General features: G+C 42.9%; 1 protein-coding gene across 1 annotated transcript in view; it reads left to right on the forward strand.

The window, feature by feature from the left end:
• plcg2 (phospholipase C, gamma 2) overlaps window positions 1–22,691 on the forward strand; it is a 189,345-nt gene that overhangs the window by 143,923 nt on the left and 22,731 nt on the right. Inside the window, exons 14-24 of the mRNA XM_078544554.1 lie at window positions 1,037–1,147; window positions 4,994–5,089; window positions 8,494–8,675; window positions 10,382–10,582; window positions 12,892–13,011; window positions 13,115–13,295; window positions 14,082–14,147; window positions 18,408–18,511; window positions 20,293–20,389; window positions 20,645–20,711; window positions 20,849–21,009. Coding sequence (XP_078400680.1) covers window positions 1,037–1,147; window positions 4,994–5,089; window positions 8,494–8,675; window positions 10,382–10,582; window positions 12,892–13,011; window positions 13,115–13,295; window positions 14,082–14,147; window positions 18,408–18,511; window positions 20,293–20,389; window positions 20,645–20,711; window positions 20,849–21,009 — 1,386 coding nt within the window. The remainder of the gene's footprint in view (window positions 1–1,036; window positions 1,148–4,993; window positions 5,090–8,493; window positions 8,676–10,381; window positions 10,583–12,891; window positions 13,012–13,114; window positions 13,296–14,081; window positions 14,148–18,407; window positions 18,512–20,292; window positions 20,390–20,644; window positions 20,712–20,848; window positions 21,010–22,691) is intronic.

The raw sequence follows: 22,691 nt of genomic DNA on the forward strand, positions 1-22,691 counted from the left end.
TCATCTTGCAATGAACTGGTGTCGACCAATACGTAGCTCCAGACTCTGAATCAAGGTCACCTTCGACACTCTTAATTGAAACTGACCATTTTATTTGGGTTATTTTCAAATCTAAGGCGCACAGGTGATGAATACCTTTTTGGTAAACCTGTTTAGTACAGAGCTCGATTGGGAGCAGCTGTAAGGAAATTCATGGCTATTTTGAGCTTTTTATTAATTATTCATGCACGCCTATCGATCCAATAAAACATTTTTTAAAAAGTATGTTTGTAAAATTGTAAGCTGTAATGCAGGGACTGTAATGCAGAACTGCACCTGCAATATGGCAGATTGGTCCATGCTAACTGCAATCTAGCCAGATCCTAAATTTGATCTATGCTAATTATGCAACACTACAACCCAGTCAGATTCCCCATAGAATGTAGAAGGCAGCCATGTTGGGGTGTTGCCTCTTCAGCACATATACTGCAGTAAAATAATTAAATTTTCACCTCATTGGAGCTCCAACTGAGATCCCAACCTGTCTTATTTATTTTTTGAAGTACGTGGTTGAGGGAAACGAACAGAAAGTAAAATAGTATTGGTGCCAAGCCAGCAGAAATGTACCTGTGGAGTGGAGTGGAAGTGTTTTGGAATCAAACTAGCAACTGGGAGAGAAGGGAAGGGAATAAGGTCAGACTAGTAGTAAATGGGTTTGAAGGTAGAGGACGTAAACTGAGATATAGGAAGGGTTCCACTTCCAATCATAGTACACTGAAAACTGCTCCAGCATTGGCAGAAGATGTAGTAGAGCTCAATCCTTATAAATTAGCGTGCAACAGAGTGGGATCGAGGAGTATATGGTTGCTTATTTTAATTTTCTGTATAGATCCTATAAATTTCTCTATCTTTTATTATTCCATCCACCATTCTGTAGCAGAGAGGTAACCTACTAAAAGCTAGTCAAGCCTAGAAATTGTAGTACTGTGTCTTGAAGCCAGTTATTGAATTGTCATTCTGTTTATTTATTCTTTTGAAATTTCTGTCTCTGTTTCAGCACAAAAAATTGGAATCTCAGCAAGAGGATAGTACTTCTACTGTTTACACCTCCTGTAAGGAGCTTGAAAAGAAGTCTGGATTTCTTTACCTGCTGGATCCAGTTGACCTGGTAAAACCACAGGCATCACTATTTATAACAGCCCCTTTTGTCTTGTACTGGATTTATAGCTAACATTTTCAAAAATTAAGCTTTAAAAGATGCATTGAAATAATATTACCGAAGAGGGGGAGGTGATCGCATAGTGGTATTGTCGCTGGACTAGTAATCCAGAGACCCAGGGTAATGCAATGGGGACCTGGGTTCAAATCCCACCATGGCAGATGAACTCAATAAAAAAAATCTGGAATTAAAAGTCTGACAGTGACCATGGAACTACTGTAGATTGTTGTAAAAGCCCATCTGGTTCACTTTAGGGAAGGAAATCTATCGTCCTTACCTAGTCTGGCCTTCACCTGACTCTTACATGCCCTCTGAAATGGCCACTCAGTTGTAACAAACCACTACAAAGTCCCACAAAAAAGGAATGAAACCGGACAGACCACCTGGCATCAGCCTAGGCACCGGAAATGACAATGGCAATCTCAACCCTGTCAACCCTGCAGGGGTCCTCCTGACCAAAATTGGGAGAGCTGTCTCACAGGCTAGCCAAACAACAGCCTGACATTGTCATCCTCACAGAATCATACCTTACAGATAATGTCCCAGACACCACCATCACCATCCCTGGCTATGTCCTGTCCCACTGGCAGGACAGACCTGGCAGAGGTGGCAGCACAGTGGTATACATTTGGGAGGGAGTTGCCCTGGGAGATCTCAACATCAACTCTGGACCCTATGAAGTCTCATGGCATCAGGTCAAACATGGGCAAGGAAACCACCTGCTGATTACCACCTACCACCCTCCCTCAGCTGATGAATCAGTGCTCCTCCATGTTCAACATCACTTGGAGAAAGCACTGAGGGTGGCAAGGGCACAGAATGTACTCTACATAGGGGACTTCAATGTCCATCGCCGAGAGTGGCTCGGTAGCACCACTACTGACCGAGCGGTCAAGTTCTAAATGATATAGCTGCGAGACTGGGTCTGCGGCAGGTGGTGAGGGAACCAACAAGAGGGAAAAACATACTTGACCTCATCCTCACCAACCTGCCTGCTGCAGATACATCTGTCCATGACAGTATCAGTAGAAATGACCACCGCACTGCCCTTATGGAGGCAAAGTCCCGCCTTCACATTGAGGATACCCCCCATCACATTATGTGGCACTATCACCATGCTAAATCGGATAGATTTTGAACAGATCTAGTAACTCAAGGCTGGGCATCCATGAGGTGCTGTGGGCCATCAGTAGCAGCAGAACTGTACTCAAACACAATCTGTAACCTCATGGACCGGTATATCCCCCACTCTACCATTACCATCAAGTCAGGGGATCAACCCTGGTTCAATGAAGAGTGCAGGAAGACATGCCAGGAGCAGCACCAGGCATACCTAAAAATGATGTGTCAACCTGGTGAAGCTATAACACAGAACTACTTGCATGCCAAACAGCATAAGCAGCAAGTGATAGACAGAGCTAAACGATCCCACAACCAATGGATCAGACCTAAGCTCTGCAGCCCTGCCACACCCAGTCATGAATGGTGGTGGACAATTAAACAACTCACTAGAGGAGGAGCTCCACAAATATCCCCATCCTCAATGATGGAGGAGCTCAGCTCATCAAAAGATAAGGCTAAAGCATTTGCTACAATCTTCAGCCAGAAGTGCCAAGTGGATGATCCATCTCGGCCTCCTCCGGAGGTTCCCAGCATCACAGATGCCAGTCTCCAGCCAATTCAGTCCACTCCACGTGATATCAAGAAGGGGCTGAAGGCAATGGATAGTGCAAAGGCTATGGGCCCTGACATTCATACTGAAGACTTGTGCTCCAGAACTTAGCATGCCCCTAGCCAAGCTGTTTCAGAACAGTTACAACACTGGCATCTATTTGGCAAATTGCCCAAGTATGTCCTGTACACAAAAAGCAGGACAAATCCAACTCAGCCAATTACCGCCCCATCAGTCTACTCTACATCATCAGTAAAGTAATGGAAGGGGTCATCAACAGTGCTATCAAGCGGCACTTGCTTAGCAATAACCTGCTCGTTGACGCTCAGTTTGGATTGCACCAGGGTCACTCAGCTCCTGAGCTCATTATAGCCTTGGTTCAAATATGGACAAAAGAGCTGAACTCCAGAAGTGAGATGAGAATGACTGCCTTTGCCATCAAGGCCGCATTTGGCCGAGTGTGGTATCAAGGAGCCCTAGCAAAACTGGAGTCAATGGGAACCAGGGGGAAAACTCTCCACTGTTTAGAGTCATACCTAGCACAAAGGAAGATGGTTGTGGTTGTTGGAGGTCCGTCATCTCATCTCCAGGACATCACTGCAGGAGTCCCTCAGGGTAGTGCCCTCGGCCCAACCATCTTCAGCTGCTTCATCAATGACCTTCCTTCCATTATAAGGTCAGAGGTAGGGATGTTCGCTGATGTTTGCATGATGTTTTGCATCATTCGTGACTGCTCAGACACTGAAGCAGTCCATGTCCAAATGGAGCAAGACCTGGACAATATCCAGTTTTGGGTTGACAAGTGGCAAGTAACATTCATGCCACACTAGTGCCAGGCAATGACCATCTCCAACAAGAGAGAATCCAACCATCAGCCCTTAATGTTCAACAGCATTACCATCACTGAATCCCCCACTATTAGCATCCTGGGGGTTACCATTGACCAGAAACTGAACTGGACTAGCCATATAAATACGGTGGCTACAAGAGCAGGTCAGGGGCTAGGAATCGTGTGACGAGTAACCCACCTCCTGACTGCCCAAAGCCTGTCCACCATCTGCAAGGCACAAGTCAGGAGCATGATGGAATATTTCCCACTTGCCTGGATGAGTGCAGCTCCCACAATACTCAAGAATCTTGACACCGTCCAGGACAAAGCAGGCCGCTTGATTGGCACCACACCCACAAATATTCACTCTTTCCACCACAGTAGCAGTAGAGCAGTAGTATGTACCATCTACAAGATGCACTGCAGGAATTCACCAAGGCTCCTTCAACAGCACCTTCCAAACCCATGACCACTACTGTCTAGAAGGACAAGGGCAGCAGGTAGATTGGGCACACCACCACCTGGAAGTTCCCCTCCAAGTCACTCACCATCCTGACTTGGAAATATATTGCCGTTCCTTCACTGTCGCTGGGTCAAAATCCTGGAACTCCCTCCCTAACAGCACTGTAGGTGTACTTGCACCACGTGGACTGCAGCTATTCAAGAAGACAGCTCAACACCACCTTTTCAAGGGCAACCAGGGATGGGCAATAAATGCTGGCCCAGCCAGCGAAGCCCATATCCTGTGAATGAATAAAATACTAAATCAGAATTGTGTTAATATTGACCAAGTGGCTACGTCAGAAAACCAAAGTAATGTTGTTCATGAAAACAGCATCAGATCCTTTGCCAGCTGCTGTGATTTGAATATAGGAGCTGATCTGAGGCCAACTCTCGTGTAAGAGCAAAAGTTGACTCTATCTGAGTCAGCTTGTATAAGGTTTATGCATATTTCCATTCTGCCTTGGTGGCACATGCAAACTCAAGTCTCGAACATGAGACTTTTGGGCCACTTACCTGGAAATAGTAACTGTGGGAGTGTCTCATTGCTTTCCTCATATAAGATATCTATCCATCCCAAAATGTTCCACGCAAGACTAAAACCTTTCTTGACAGAACTGTGCAGTGTTCTTACATTGCATTTCTAGCTTCTGATTTCAATGCCCTTTTTAAATATCAAATGCATGATAGGTCAGATGCTGTGTCACATATTCGCTCTGCATTATTGGCATTTAACCATTGTATAATTGTCACTGCACTGTCATGAACAACACTGTTTGATATCTTTTGGCAGACCTGGTACAAGCACTACTGTGTGATAGTAGATGGAAAGCTTTATTTTGCAGATTCAACTGATGATGATAATGAATTTGCTACAATAACAAACCAGGTATTGTTCATTTTAACCTGCTTCATCCTTTGCATCCTTCCTTCCTTCCTCTCGCCATTTGTTTGATTTTTTTTCCTCTCCCTGCACAGGTTTCATTTCAGGCTTTCAGTATGTAATCGAGAAATAAAATAAACATCAGCACCCATGGTTTTTTTTCCTTAGTCTTCCCCCACCCCCTCCAGGTTATATGTCTACACAATGTTTCTCAACTGCATTGGTGATATTGTTCAACCCATAAGGAACATTATCAGAACCAGAATTAACTACTTGGGTGGTATGAGAAGAGAACTAGAACACGGCCAAGTATCCTTCCATTCCAAATTGGCATGGTGACAGTTGGATTATTCACTCTCTGTCAACAACCAGAGCAAAATTATGATCAAATTCCTGACTTTAGTCCCACATCAGAAGCTCAGTTTCCTTGTGATATAGCTTCTTCACTATCTCCATTCTTATTCAGTAGGTACCTTAATTTGCTTTCAATTATCGCTTCTGCTGAAATGCAGCACCAAAGTATTATATCAAAGGGTTTGGTGATCAATGCTGCAGAGACAAAGGGCAGAATCGTCCCAGATTCACACTAAGTGCGGTAGCGGGTGGGTGAAACGTTGTTTTACCCACTGGCCATGATGGCAGGTTTTTACGCCTTATCATCCAAAACCTGCCGCATTACTTATACATTCCCGGGAAACATGCCGTTTCCATGGTGGGCAGGCTCTCATTCGCCCGCCATGCCATCACTTCGCTGCTTCATCACCCCAGACGCCATATTTAAAGTCCAGCCGCGCACACACATCTCAGTGCACCCAACCCACGACTACTGCAGGGAAAGATGTCCACAAAAGGCAAAAGGTCTGCAGCCCCCAGGTTTAATGACATATCACTGGAATGCCATTTGGACGCTGTGGAGGCCCGCCGTGATGTCTTCTACCCCTGCTCTGGCCACAGTGGCAGGCAGTGGCATCACCAATCCAGAATAGCAGGCAATGGCAGTGGTGGTCAGTGCCATAGATGCACAGAAGAAGTTGGCTATCCAATGCAGATAGAGGATAAATGATCTCTTCCGTGCAGCCGGGGTATGGCAACTATCTCATCACTCTAAACTCTCGTACTTAAGCCCATCACATATTCACTGGCATCTCACTCACTGCCAGCTCAAAGGACATCACCACCCATTCTCACACACAAACCCTCATATGTGCATCTGGCCTCATCTCCTCTGGAGTTGCCTCCTCAGCCCTCACTAGCTTGAGGCCACTTGCACAGATCAACATGTACCCCCCCCAAACACACCCTGGGTTACCCTCCTTCCCCAGTACAGCTCTCGTTCTGCAGCCTCTTCCCTTGCCTGAGGCCACTTCCCCCCCTTCCCCAAACAAGCCCTAGCCCTGCAGCCGTTGAAAAGCCATCCACATATGGCTGACCTGGTAGGTAGAGACCTATCCGTGAGACCCCCCCTAAAGGTGTTGTGGTGCTGCCTGTGAAGCCTGGCGCTGATGACTGCGACTGCCGACCGAAGCAAGATAGGCAAACAAACCTTGAAGTCCCGAGTGAAGTGCAGCCCGCCAGGTGCACGTCGCTTGGTGCAGTTGTCAAACACATCGGTGTGTTTTCCTGCTGACATGGGCAGACAATCCAGCGAGGGGTGGGGGGACAAGTCCAGTGGGTTGGCCTTATAATGATATGTTGATGTATTACAATGGGGTTCCCGATGTCCGATGGAAACGCGGCCTGCCATCGACAGGCTGAGTGGACAATCACAAACTGGTTTCACGCCGTTGTGAAACTGATCGCACCTTGTTGTCTATTCACACCACCGAACACGCCCAACGCCGACAGACACAGAAAATCCTGGCCAGAATCTGCTGCATCCAATTGCTGCCAGTACTGAACCAGTGAACAGCATTTCATTTGAGTAACATTCATTGAAACTATGTTGTGTTGCTGCCCTGAAGTAAATTAACTGTATACTAAGAAGGACTTCTCTAACAAGAAATGACTGAAGCGCTTCATGAGGGAACTGTCCTCTGACAGATGGGACTTGGAATTGAACCTAGCATTACAATATAGGATTAAAGTTACCTTCTTTGTTTTTCTTGTTTTGCCTATTTTTATGTTCTTCTCCGTTGGAGAATGGTGTGGAGTGTTGAAGAATTTTGCAGGTTGATTAACAACCTGTTTTTGAGTCTCCTCTGTGCTGACTGTTAATGAACTTAGAACTTCAGTCCTCAGTGACATCGATCTGACGTATTAAATTGGCCTTAATTTAACCTCAATTATTATTTAGGATCATAGAATATTACAGCAGTTATCTATTTCCCATTCTACCCAGCATGTGTAGTAAACTATTTTCTAACATCCCTTGAATTTCTTTTTGTGAATATCTTAAATCTGTCCCTTTTCATTACCACAGACCATTAGATGCAATCTACCTTATTATAACCTCAATGACCTCTTCACATCACCCCCTAACTTTCTCAACTCTCGTGAACAACAGCCAACTTCTGAAGTTTCCCATTGTGACGGTAACTGCTCACCCCTGGCCACATCTTGGTAAATTTATGCTGCAGCATTACTTTTATATCCCTCCTATAATGGGATCTATAACATTCCAACAACAGCCTAAGGATTTGTGCAAATTCCACCTTACTATGTTTTTTTCATTCGACACTTCTAAAAATAAAACCAAGTATTCAGTTGGCCTTTGACATGGCCATTTCTGCGCATTCTTTCCTTCACTTTGCCATTCTACTGCACTTGCAGTTTGAGACTTGCACATCACCATTCTGTGAGTTTACTTTTCATAGAATCATACAAGACAGAAGGAAGTCCCTTCTGCTTCATTGAAAGAGCTGTCCAATTATTCTCAATTCCCTGCATTTTCCTCATAGCCCTGCAATTTTCTTCCTTTTCAAATATATAACCTTCTTGAAATTTACTATGAACCTGCTTCCTTCCAGGCACTGCATTCCAAATCGTAACAACTCGCTGCATAAAAAAAAAAATTCTCCTCATGCTCCCCCCACCCCCCCCCCGGTTTGTTGGCCAATTACCTTAAATCTGTGTCCTCTGGTTAAATAGACTCCTGTCAGTGGGAAATGATTTCACGCTATTCACTCTATCAAGCCCCTTCATAATTTTGACGACTTCTATGAAGTCTCCCCCTTCTTTAAACAAAGGAGAACAATCTCAGCTTCTCTAATCACTCCACCTAACTCAGAAGTCCCTCATCTTTGGTACCGTTCTGATAAATCTCCTGTGCAGCCTTTTCAACCTCCTCTGAACCCTTTCCGAGGCTCTGATGGCCCTTTTCACTCTTGCTTCTTTCCCCCTTCACGATGTAATTGCCTCTTCGTGGTAATACTGTATCTGTAGGAACGACTAACGGAAACTTTTTTATTTAGAAAATGAATAGTACAGATCGTCACTTTAACGAGAAATGGTTTCACGGGAAGATGGGCAAAGATGGCAGGCAGAGGGCGGAGAAGCTACTCCAGGAGTTTTGTATGGAAACGGGGGGACGAGATGGAACTTTCTTGGTCCGTGAGAGCGACACATTCCCTGGAGACTTCACGTTGTCATTTTGGTACTGATGTTGTACATTTTAAGTTGAACTTTATATTCTTAAAGATTACTCAGTGGGGATTATTGTTTAAAAAGTGACATTAAAAATGGTAAAACAGACAGCTACTCTAACATCACCCGTTTTGACTTGATTGTAGGAAGTCAATATTAAATCTAACATTTCAATTGGTTCTATTGTTCAGAACTCTGGTCACACCCAAAATGTTTACACCGTGAACTCTCATTTTCCTGTGCCTCTATTTCAGATTTCCAGAACTTGCAGGTTTTTGTCTCTGCCCCTGCCCACAATAAGCATGTTTGCAGAACATGTAGTTTTTAAAATTTTTAATGATTTTCTCGGGTGATGTTTATTTTTGTGGCTTTGCTTCAAATGTGAAGGATGTTTGCAGTGAGAGGCATAACGGTAACTCTTTACTGAGCCTAATACTGAGCAGGTGTCAGCAAGTAAGGCAGACTGGAACCTGGCTTCTATCTATTTGGTGATGCAGGATAACTATCCAGCAACCCATGCTGAAAAGTGCACATGTAGGTGTCGGTTGACGAGGGCATCGAGCTTAACTACGGGCGGGAGTTTCCGGCCTTGTCACAGGCAGGACCCGCCGCGGGCAAGGTGGCACCCCCACAGCCAGAAGTCCATTGACTTGCGACGGGACCGGAAGATCCTGGCGGCGGACGGGTGCAGGAAATCTCACCCTATGTTACCCTTCGTTGTGCCATGCCTGCTGAATTTCACTAAGTACATGAAGTACCAAAGGATTGCCAGCAGGTGTCAGCAACATCTTGAAAGTTAGGAATAGAGAGAAAATGTATGGAAGATGATGTAAGCTACAATGTAGTTGTATCTTAAAACAAATCAGACTCAGACAACCCAGCTGCACTATTCCAGCATTACAAGAATGACTACGCTTTAAAAAAAGAATTAATTGTCGGCTGTGAAGCAGTTTTGGACGTCCAGAGGTAGTGAACGGTGCTTTATAAACACACGTTCTTCCTCTATTAATGCTCTGTAGTACACAGCTGCAGTCTCAGGATTTCAGCATGATTTCATTTGTGGTGAGTTCTAGATCTCAAGTAGGCTTTTGAAGATGCTGAACAGAGCCTACATCCTGCTGCGAAGACATGGATGATGAGAGGTCAAGTCACTTCAGGCACGTGTAGCTCCTATTAGATACATTTTTTTATCAAAGCTTTTCGTCTCATCAGGACAATTCACAAGAAAGTGCCAATGTCAGGGGAAACAACAAATTTATACTCCACGAGAAGAGAGTTCTGATTGGTTGGCAAGTGGGCTCTGATTGGTAGAGGTTCATGGCGAATGCACAACACATCTGCCAATCAGAGCCTACTTGCCAACCAATCAGAACTCTCTTCTCATACAGTATAAATCTGTTGTTTCCTCTGACATTGGCATTTTCTTGCAAATTGTCCTGATGGGTGCAAGATGAAAAGCTTTGACAAAAAAAATCTCTTTTTTCAGGAATACTCAAGTTCTGCACAACCAAATGACTATTCCTAACAGATGTTGCCAGAATAGTGTTAGAGTAGGTAGCCTAGCTGCCTACTTATTTATTAAATAACACACAGGGGATTTAAAACATGGGGAAAAGAAATGTTCAAAAATAAAGTTGCGCCAGCTGTGCCAAGATTGAACTAGAAACAAAAGCTCACGTTCTGAATCTAACTTCTTTTTTGCATTTATCTGACCAGGAGAAACGGAAGAGTCCAGCATTGTCGCATACGTTCTTGCACAGTTGGAGAGAGCACTAAATATTTCCTGACTGATAATTTAACTTTCAACAATGTCTATGATCTAGTTCAACACTATCAGAGTGCGCCTTTACGATGCAGTGAATTTGAGTTACGTTTAACCGAAGCAGTACCTAGCCCAAATCCTCATGAATCACAAGAGTAAGTACTCCAGTAGGAACTTGTGTTGTCAACTTAAGCGTGTCAAGAATAGAGAAAAGCATAGCAATTAGTGGATGTACATTGGAAATGTATAATATTTCATTGTTTGGTTATTTTCTAACAACACTGGATGCATTTCAAGCGCAAACGGCCTCAAGAAAGACTTGGTTCGACTGGCTCCTGAGTTGCTGTTTAGATGTTGAGGGATAGACTGGTATCATCCATAAAGTCATTGTCTTTAATGCTCGATATTTTTTAAAGCCTATAAATGAAAAAGAGAACTCATGTTTTCTTCACATTGCCATCTTGTTGGGCAGGTGCCAGGGAGATTGCTAATTGAGTGCCAAGTTTGGGATAGTTTTGTTCTGTGGCCTCCTGAAAAATTGGATTTAGGCTATGGGTCCTTTAAGTAATTTTTGATTTTTAAAAAAAGTTATTCCAGTAGCAGAGGAGATTTTGATCTCATCTGTCTAGGTGGGGCTTGAACCCTGGTTGGCCACTTTTGGCTAAGCCAAAACTAATGTGTTTTTTTAAAATGACTCTGCACATGCAAAAAAAATAGACCTAATCATACAGGCACAAAATCCTTCATGTGAGAAATAAATAAAACAGCGCATGTGAAAAAGATTCAGTTGTGTATGCAACTGTATATAATTTTTATAATGAAGGAATCAAAAATCAGATTTTTTTCTGTTTCATCATCATATCTCAAAATTAAAGTTCCAAAAACGGACTGGCTGGAGATAATACAACTGGTCAACTTATTTCGATGAATTTTGAAACACTCAGCCTCGGGAATGGAACAATGGCCTGGAATTTGCCGTTGTAGTGATGGCGAAGCTGCCAGAATTCATGGCATTACCGTGAAAAACTGGCAGTGACTTCTGGGGCAGAATATTGAGTGGGCGGGCACACGCGCACACCCGACCAAGCATAAAATGACGCTCGACGTCATCGCGTAGTCCTGCAATATTTTGTTTGGCGGGCTCGCGCCGGAGTCGGCAGCTCGCCCGCCAACAATTAAAAGGCCCATTAAGGCAATTAACAAGGTAATTACATTCAAATTTACGTTGCCCGTCCAACCTTGCCGTTGGTGGGGCAGGCGAAAATGCCAAGCGGCCTTTGCACTTTTTAGGCAACCTCATCCACGGGCGGGAAGAGATTTCCTAAAGCCAATAAAAATAAAATAAAAATTTTGCACTTGAGTTAAAAACATGTCCCCGCTCGTGTGACAGACGAGGGGACATGTTTTATAACATTTTTATTTTGTTCATTTTTTTAAACAGCACTTCAATTCCCTGCGGCACGGAGCTGCTCAGGGAGATTGAAGCACTCTTTTGCGCACATGTGTGAAGTTCACGCTAGGCCTGCTCACTCTTCTCCCCCCGCCCCCGGCCCACACAGGTAGCACTGAGCGCTGCCCATTGTGTTCCACGCTGGGCGGGCTTTAATTAGCCTGCCCGTGTAAAATCGCAGTGGGGTGCTGATCGCGGGTGGCAGTCGGCTTCCTGACTGCCCCCACCTGCCCCAGCTAAGTACCCCTGCCAAGGGCAAAACCCTGCCCCTGGTATCCACACATGCACAGTTAAAAACAGAAACCTGGAAACTGTGGTCAGTGACACCTTACTCTACCACAGTGTGAACCACTGCAGTCTTCACACCTGCAATCACCACAGAATCAGTGATTTGATGTAAACATCAACCTTTTACATACTATCTTTTGCTGTGAAAACCACTGAAAATCTTAAGCCTTGTTGAATGAGGTAAAAGTGTTGTTCAATGAGGTGAAAGTGAGTTTTTAATAGTGTACTAAGGCATAATTACTGCTAAATAACCTTTCTGGCCTCAAACTAATTTTACAGGTGTGGACTTCTAATTTTATGTTCCATGATAAAAAATTCCATAATTAATTTTAAAAATAATAATTACTAAATTAATTTTACAATATTTTTATTTTGAAAACATTTATTTGATATTTAAGCTTCTACTTTAATGTCATGTGTATGTCCCAATCTTTACTTTATTTTAAAATGATTAAAAAGTGAATTACAAACTCTGCATTCCATTTCCTGGTTTGCTGTCTGTGAGAATTCTTCAATCTGATTGGCTGCTTAGCCTGCTTGATGACATCACTGTTGCTGGATGCCACAAATCCCCTACAGATGATGTCAGATTGAAATCAGCATTATAATGGGGGAAATCAATGCTCTAGATTGTGGACAGCTTTCTTCAAGGTCAGCTGTGAGCACCGCTCCTTTGCTGCTAACCCCAAAATCTGGGCCAATATCCCTTTTTTTTGGCATTTTCAGATGGTACTATAAAAATCTAAGTCGAGGAGAAGCTGAGGACATGCTTATGAGGATACCTAGAGATGGCGCCTTTTTGGTTCGAAAGCGTGACGACCCCAATTCATACGCCATTACCTTCAGGTAAGATTACAAACCATTACTAAAATTAATTTAAAATAAACGTATACATGGAGTGTGAAGAGAATCCATAACCAAGCCATTTTAAAACTGTGGCCTTCCCTAGGGCTGAAAGTAAGGTTAAACATTGCCGCATTAACTATGAAGAAGGAAAGTACATATTGGGGACCTCGGCAGAGTTTGACAGCTTGGTGGAGCTGATCAGTTATCACAGAAAACACCCATTATATAGAAAAATGAAACTACGCTACCCAGTGACGGAAAAGATGCTTGAGCGTTACAGTGCGGTAGGTGTTTATTTGTTTTCCTTAACTTAAAAATTCATACCCTTTTTTACACTTATATGGTACATTATTGCTGATATGCTTCCTGCTTTAGGTAGAATGATGAAAAAGCAAGACCCTAAACCCTACGGTTTACTGGCTGCCTTTGATGCCAGTCCAGGCGCAACCAGGCGAAGGGACTGACCTAAGCCTCACAATTCACCCTTCTCTCTCAAGGAGGCATATCTGTGAAGTGTTCCCTTTAGTAGTGCAGTTCAAATCTTAGAGAAAAGCTCAGCCAATGGAGACTGTTGAGTTTGGGATTGTGGACGAGAGTCCAACTTCAAACATGTCGTAACTGGATGACTTCATTTTATTTCTTCTTTGTAATTGAGACCTTGTATTTTGTAATTATCTTCTGGCCGGCAAACCCTTTTAGATTACCTCAAGATTGCTCTTGAATTACCTACATCCGCGAATTCACTAGCAAAATTGAGACTTGCCCCTTTGCTGCTTAATGTGCACCATAGCAAGGTGCTTCTGTGAACTTGTCTCCAGCTTGTATGGCTGTGCCCTGCCGTTAAGAGCCAATGGCATTATCACTGGCAGGTACAGATTAGCCTACCTTGCTGATGTGTAGATTCGCACTGTGTTTTCCTTCAATTATTCCATGAGGAAGGGAAACCACTGCATGGGGTTTGAAAGGATTCCAAGGTGATGCAAAAGGAAGGCCTCACCACAATGCCCCTGAAACTATCCATTTAACAACCTGCTATATACTGTATAATGAAACTTTTGGTCTGCTTTCAGGAAAAAGACTATGGCAGTCTCTATGGTATAAATTATGTGGACCCGAATGAACTGGCACCTGCTCAGGTAAGATTCTGCCATAAGTATTAAATAAATCTCCTTTTTGGTTGGCAGGAATAGGGGATTCAAAGCAAAAATCTAGTTCGGGAGTTTCTAACCTCTGTCCAAAACCTGAAATGAATGATAGTGCAGGTCTCTGCAGTAGTCAAGGCCCCAACTTCTTCACTAGTTTTAAATTAATTCATTACCGTGGTACAAATACTCAAAATTAAATTTTGCTGCAAGTCAACATTGGATTTACTAGAGTAAGTTCCACAGTGGAAAACTGAAATACTGAGTACTGGGCAAGCGGCATTCATCTAGCATTAGTATATTTTAACCGAACATTGAGGAGGCTGTGAAAATTGCATTATTAACAAAACATTAGATTCAAATCCAATTTCATAACTACTGATTTTTCCCCTCTAGTACTCTGCCATCTGCCTACATTGAAACCAGTTAGTTCCAGTCAACATAACCTGTGCTTTAGCTGCCAGCACCCTAAAATACCTCATCAGGAAGTTGATTTTTTTTTGTAAGATTCTTGAGGGAGAACGCTGTCCCTAAGTTACTGTTGTCACTATTCTGCTCAATTGCTGCATCTCCCATGTTCAGCGAGTTATCAGAATCTAGTAAGAAATCTCTGCAGAACTTTCCATTGAAGGATTTCCTCCAGCAACTGGAGTGAACGCAGGGAAGTTCTAGCCCTGCTGCGAGACCCCTCGGAATCTGCCCTCTGACTCTGCCAACTCCTGGGGCTGAGTTTTCCATTCGGCGAGCAGGCGTGCGCCTGACACGCTGGGACATTAAATGACACACGATGACTTTGGGCGTACGTCCCAACGTCATCGCTAAGTCGCGCGATATTTCGTTCAGCGGGCGCAGCCCGAGGCCAGCTGCGCGCCCGCCGATGATTTGATAGGCCTATTAAGGCCATTAGCCAGGTCATTAACCTGAATTTCATGCTGCCCGTCCAACCTTACGGTCGGTGGGCAGGCGAAAAGGCTAAGCGTTTTTTAGGAAACCTCACCCACAAGCGGGATGAGGTTTCCTAAAGCTTTTACGAATTAAATAAAAACCTTTTCTGAAAAATAGAAATATGTCCCATCTCGGGTGGCTTAGTCACATGAGGGGACATGTTTCATTAAATTTTTATTGCATTTATTTATTTTTTCAAAAAGTGCTTTAATATCCCTGAGGCAGCTCCATGCGCGAAAGAGCACTGGACCTGACTCTCCCTCCTCCCCCCGCCCGCACAGGTAGCGCTCAGCACGATGGCCCGCATATTACTCAGGCCCGCCCACATAAAATGGCGGTGCGGAGCCGATCGCCGGTGGCGGTCAGGCTCCCGACCGCTCCCGCCGAGCCCGCCCAACGAATGAAAAATCCCGGCCCTGGAAGACTGTGCACCAAACAGGAACAATACCTTTTCATCGAAGAAGTCCTGTGCTCCAAACTCCGAGAGAGAACACCGAAATAAAAAAGTTAAGATATATGGTGCTTTCTTCGTTGATCAAGTGAGCAACACCAAAGACACAGCAACTACAACCAGTTCTGCTGACAGTTCACCCATTAAACATGACCACATCTGTTTTCTGCACAGCTGCTGCCTGACCCGCTGAGTGTTGGCAGCGTTTTTTTCTGTTTTTGGTTCAAGTAAAACCAGACTCCAGTGCAGATCCCTTTTCAGAATTAGCTTAATTCTCAATCAGAAGGAGTTTTATTTAAAAGAATGTAACCACACAGTGAAAGTTTTTATTAAAGCCAGTAATTATTCCTGGAGCAGAACAGCATTGCTCACTGAGCCAGAAAGTAGTGTTACATTGGAACAATGGTTCCTATTTCCTGGCCCTTCGCAAGGAGCTATTTAGACAGAAAATAGTAAGACTGATATGGCCATCCATCAAAAATATGCTCAACTGCAGATCATCCATCATGTCTCCCAGCTGTCTAGTTTTTTTGGTTCTATCAGTATTTTAATTCTGTTTTAATAGATTTGCACTATATTTAGACTGTGAATGTTGAATATTTGTACAGTATCGACTGAAACTGTATACCGTTTCATGATTTTGAAAAGTAAGAATCAGGCCAGTAATTACTCTTACTTTATGGACTGTGATAAAGTTCCATTCTTTTGACACAAATCCACATGCAGACTAATTTTTAAACAGCAAAGGAAATGCAATTTGATTTGAAGCAGTTATTAACTGTCAGTATATAAATAATCAACATGTGCAACTGAGGAGATAGATATGGGTTTAAATTAATTCATTACCGTGGTACAATTACTCAAAATTAAATTTTGCTGCAAGTCAACATTGGATTTACTAGAGTAAGTTCCACAGTGGAAAACTGAAATACTGAGCACTGGGCAAGCGGCATTCAGGAAAACCAGGTCAATAAAGGCACCAACGTACGTTGCAGCAAACAGGCCTTATGTTTGAAGAAAATGCCTGAATGCAGAGTCAGGAAGAGCAGTAGTTCTCTTCCCAGCTTCACATTAAAACCACAGGCTGCTGTCAGCCACTGTTTGACCTCAGCTCTTGATCTCTACCTTGCCACCTCGCCCCTGCCCTTGATCATTTCGCTACCTTGTCCCCTTTCTGGTCATGCCCCTCTCTCTTGTGTGGCCTTCTATTACCGCCTTGTTAACCCAGTTGATCCACTATCCACTCCCCCTTCCCCCACCACCCTACTCTGTTAGGCTTTCTGAAGGCCATTGTCAGCAATACAGCAGCCCCAAACTTGCCAACTGCTTGGGGGCCCGGCAGACATCCAGAGACTGTTGGTCTGATATAAAAGAGGCAAATGGCCCAATTTCAGGTGTTCTTTCTTTCAAAGACTGCATGCCAGCTTTATCTTTGCAGGGACAGAACACAACTGTAATAAAACGTTGACTTACTTTCCTCTATGTATACATGTACTCCATCTAATGAGAAGTGCAGATGTATTGTCCCTTGAACTGAACTAATTGAAGTCTTAGGTATAGCCTTTGTGAGTTTATAGAGTATTTGTGATTTTTCTGTGTATGCAGAGGTTCCCTTTTGCATAAGTGAATTTCCTTGACACCCAATAACATTAGAAAAACAGCATAACAACAAGGGATTTAAGTGCAGCATCCATCAATGATACAGGATGGGAAAGGTGCCTTGGCTTACCTTGGCCATCTTTGTGAAGCCATTAAAACTGTTCCCTGCACTGTGTGCCAACTGTGTAGAGGTTGTTCCAACCCAATGTTCCTAAAAATCAATCTCTTAAATAATCATTCACCAAAGCCCCCACAGATTTATTTAAGATTCCATCCAGGTACTGGTCTCTAGCCCGCCTCCCAGCCTTTGCTGTTTTTGACAGGCACTGCTGTTCAAAAAGTGATGTTCCCCTTTTAACCAGCTGTAGCCTTTTATGGGCTGCAGTAGCACTTAATGTCCCTCTGCTCCCTGTGGCAGGAACGCAGTGAGGACTGGAATTACTGCTCCTACCCTACCCAAAACTACAAATAGGCCCTTGAGAGGTGCTTCAGTGGATTAGCGACACTCTCGTGTGGATGGATTCTTCCTCAAACTGCAATTGATGCTAGGTCAATTGTTCATTTTAATCTGAGATTAAAAGATTTTTGTTCTCCACTAAGGGATATGGGCAGTGGCGGGTATATGAGGTTAGGTCACAGAACAGCCATGATCTCATTGAATGGTGGAACAGGCTTGAAGGGTTAAGTAACCTCCTGTTCCTAAAAGTACAGTTGTTGTTGAACTGAATTGTCGGTCTTGCTGAAAATCATTCCTGGTTATGTGGACCATGGTTTGCTGGGTCCTTTCAAGTGTGGTGAGGAGACATTGAACCATGTCTGAACTATTGATATTTGGGTAAAAGTTTGCATTTGCATTGTGCATGAAAGCCATTGGGATCATAGTGATGCATGAGTTCAGGGAGCAGATCACAGGCTAAGGTAGATTAGCTGAAATATGAGTTTATTCCTAGTGATGAGGTCAGTAGTGTAATTAGAGGCAACTGTAAATTGGATTGCAGAGAAATATGGTGCGGTGTGGTTTAACCAAAGGTAATCATGTGTAACACTAACTGCTTGCAATGTTAATACTATTATTTTGATCTTTGTAGGTTGCTAAAATGTCACATTCCTTGCTGCAATTTTAAATATATTGCATAATTTAAGCATCCTGTGAAAGAAGAAATTTTAAAAACTTATTATTTATACTCTACTAATAACCAATGCACTTTATTGTAATTAAATTTCTATGTAGTGCTAACCATTCATTTCTTAATTCAAAGGGTTCAGTAAAAGCTTTGTACCACTACCTGAGTCCACAACTAGATGAATTGAATTTTCCCAGAGGTGCCATCATCCATAATGTCAAAAAACATGATCAAGGATGGTGAGAATTATTTTTTTCCCTCAGCTAATGAAGAGAATTATTTGCCAGGATTATTTTAACCAGTTAACAGTTTAAGGGAAGAATGTCAAGGAAGAATAGGTATGGTTAGTTAGGAAGGCTTGCTTTTGTATGGCGTACTGTGACAAATAAACATTTATATGTAGCGGGTGACACTAGGTAGAACAGGTGTCAGAGGTTCAAAGTACTATCCTAGAACATAGATGTATATAAAGATATATATATAGACATTGGAAGAAGAGTCAGGGGGGCACAGGTCACTTACCTTAGCTGTGCTGGTGAGATCATTGCATTTCTTCTGGCACTGCAAATCAGTTCAGAGAGTCGAAAAGCTGGCACTTATTGCCACAACCAACCTTTCCACAGATGTTGTGCCACACTTTTGATCTGTTTCCAACACCCAAACCGAAGCAACCCACTCTTCCTACCTTCGCCAGGAGGACACCTTTTCCAGGCCAATCCCTCGAGCATCACCACAAGAACAAATTACTTGGGCATTAGCTCAGTTTGTTTTGAACAAATTGACTGCCACATTCCCTGCATTTTTAAAATGTGTGCTTGGGATGTGGGTGTCACTGGCAAGGCCAGCATTTATCGCCCATTCCTAATTGTTCTTGAGAAGGTAGTGGTGAGCCACTTTCTTGAACCACGACAGTCGATGCAGTGCAGGTACACCCACAATGCTTTTTTTCTGTAGCGGTTTGATACAACTGAGTGGTTTACTTTGCCATTTCAAAGGGCAGTTATAAGTCAACCACATTGCTGTGGGTCTGAAGCCATGTGTAGGCCAGACCAGGTAAGCGTGACAGATTTCCTTCCCTGAAAGACATTAGGGAGCAAGATTTTTTTTTTTAACCATGAACCAATAGTTTCAGGATCATTATTAATAAGACCAGCATTTTATTTTAGATCTATTAATAATTGAATCTAAATTGCCCCAGCTGCATGGTGGAATTTGAATTCATACCCCCAGAGTATCAGTCCCAGCCCCTGGATTACTAATCCAGTAACATTGCCACAATGCTACTGTACCCCTAAAGTATAACAGTGATAACATTTCACAAGCACTTCGTTGGCTGTCTAGTACTCTGGTATATTCAGAGGTCACGGAAAAATGCAATATAAATGCAGGCTCTTTCTTTCTTTCTCTTTGTTAGTCATTTGATGTTTGACCTTGTGTAAAAGTCTCCTTGACGCTTTCTCATAAACTCGGGACTTCCAATATTTATGCTTTGGGTTCCAATATCTGGTTCAGTGATTCCCTATGGTACAGCCTCTGTCTTACCACTCTGTGGCATAAGTTTGGAGGAGCAGAATATCATCCTGGAGCTCAGATGATGGCTATTCTATTAATCAGGTTTTCTCTCTTTCTTTTTTTTTCAATTCCATTGGCGTCTGACACTGTGGACCTTAGACATCCATCTTGACTTTATCATAAACAAAAAGCTTTGTTCGGCTGGTTTATGATATTTTTCAAACTACTTGAAATGACTCTTAGGTCTCCACTAATTCCTAAATGTTAAGTCTTCTGTTTCAGATAGATGAACACTTGTGTTAATAGTCAATTGATTTCAGACTTTAAAGCAGTAGATGAAGCTACAGTTCTGTGCCATATATGAATTTCAACTATGAGCCACAGAATAAGGGTCACCCACTCAATTGTTGTGTTTTCTCTCTCAGCAAACACCCTGTTGAAAAAAGTTAAAACAATATACCAGGATTACTCGAGAAATTCCATAACTCTGTATACCTGTTATGTTTAGGTGGAAGGGGGATTATGGAGACCAAGTACAGAAGTTTTTTCCAGCCAACTACGTGGAAGAAATAGATGCTGAAATCCAGGAAGACTTTAGCAGCCAGGTATATTTTATTGGACTAGTAATTGTGTTTATATAGTTATGGTACTTGTAGTTTGATTAATTTGGTCCCAATTCTCTGTGTAAGCATGCCAGTGCTACCCTGAGAATGGATCTTTCTATTTGTTATATTTCCATTACTGTTACTTTCACAGTCTTGGTAGTACAACTCAAGTCAACTGAATTAATAATGGTCTCAAACTGGTTTTAAAAAGCTTGGAGGTGCCTCCCTTGAGCTTTCATTTATTTTATTGTTCAGATAACGGAAGACAACCCCCTAGGAGTAATATGCAGAGGAATTGTGGAGCTTGCCAAGTGTTCTGTTGGTACGTATGAGCTTGGGCCATGAGATGCAATGATGAAAGTTTGTGATTGTTTAATTGTCTTTCTTTGTTCTAATGGCTTTGAGTTCCTGTATGGAAGGAAACCATAAAAGCTGAAGTGTTGCTTGCTTTGATAACAGTTAAACAAGCAAATGGGATGTACGGGATGGCATTTGTGTTTACTATTCAACCTAAATTACCCCCGGATGCACCGCCCCTTGATGTTGCTACCGAATCGTTGGAAGATTTGTTTTCCTGGTACCATGAAGTCGTACAATGTTCTCAGAAAACATATGTACAGGTATGTCTCAGGCAAAATATTCCTCTTAAAAGAGATTCAAATCAAATTGAAAATAAACCACTTCTGATCACTGACAATGAGCTCTGAGTTTAGTCCAATACGTTGATAATGTTCGTTCGTTTGTGTTCAAATATTGCAGTTCAATAAAAACAGAGATTTTAATTTACTGTGAAGATATACTCCATTACTAACCAAAATAAATCTTTACCGATGTGCTCACAATTCTTGTGAGCAAATGCATTTTCACTGCAGCATTGGTTCTCGGTCAACCTCAGGCACTGAGACAATTTAGATCTTCCTATGGTTTGGCAGGGGCAACCTGTCTTTCCAGTCCTTGGCTCCGTGATCATTCTTAACATGTGAATCTAATTTTTTTTAAATTCATTTACGGGATGTGGGTATCACTGGATAGGCCTTCATTTATTGCCCATCTCTAATTGCCCTTGAGAAGGGAGTGGTGAGCTGCCTTGTTGAACCACTGCATGCCCTGTGATGTAGGTACACCCACAGTGCAAATTAGTGGTTGTTGGAAGATAGTTCAACAAGCTGGAGCTTCATAGTCAACCATGATTTGTCCTTATCAGATACCTGCAAACACACACCCTCTAGCATTTACCAATGGATAGCTATTGGGACTGGGAATCCAGACTGATTTTCCCATTTTCATAGCCTAAGAATGCTGTGACGAATTTACCAAAGATCATATGGTAGTTACAGGTGAGGAAGACGTTTTGGCCCATACAAATTCCTACCTTCCAAGAAGATTCTATAGTCTTTCTCCGCCCCACCCACTTTGATACATCACACTGCTTCTCAAAGAGTGCCATTGATCAATTTACTAACATTTGCAAATTTGGGGTGGTTTTATGTCCTAGGGTCACATCTGGTAGGAACTACGCTCAATCAGTGCAAACTTATCAATTGGAGTGGGTTCAAGTAAGGCCTAGAGGCTTTCATTAATCTATTTGGAAATCTATTCCATACATTGAACAATCTGGGCTGGATTTTCATGTTGGAGGTGAGAATTGGGAGGCAGAACTAATCATGCAGTCATGATCCACCTCCGTTTCAAGAATAACAGCAGATGGGATCTTCTGGGGAGTCCAGACCCTGAGTGGCAGGCCTGAGGCAAGAGTGGAGGTGGGCAAAGTCCTTATTGGGCAGGATAAAAGGCCAGCTTCCATTCCCAAAACACCTTCGTCCAGTACTTCCGAGGCAATCAGTGACTATCTCTATACAGTTGATCTTTCAGACTGTTTTAACTCCCCCCTTTTCCTCATCCCCTCACCCTCACTCCCTCATCCTCCCCACTCCTTTACCCCCCTCCTCATCCTCACCACCATTCCCCTCATCCTCTCGCCCAAATCCCCTCACCCAATTTCCATTTTATGAACAGAATTCACAAACCCTTTTACAACAATTGGATGCTGTTGAATAGCCCATAAAACTCCCTGAGCAAGCAAACAGACTCTTCAAAGCAGCTGTACAAACAATGAAAAGCATTTGTAAAAGGATCAGGAGTCTGATTGCAGCCAAGAGCCCATAAAACTCCCTAATTAAACAGTCTTCAAAACTGTTATTTCAAGAGATGTCTAAATAGAATACAGAAAAGCAATGTGAAAGGATGAAGCATTTACACTTGACTATCGTACTAGACCACCCTTTCAATAGTGTGAAATATA

The sequence above is a fragment of the Cetorhinus maximus genome, chromosome 6, assembly GCF_964194155.1.
Source record: "Cetorhinus maximus chromosome 6, sCetMax3.hap1.1, whole genome shotgun sequence".
In the NCBI taxonomy this organism is placed as follows: domain Eukaryota; kingdom Metazoa; phylum Chordata; class Chondrichthyes; order Lamniformes; family Cetorhinidae; genus Cetorhinus; species Cetorhinus maximus.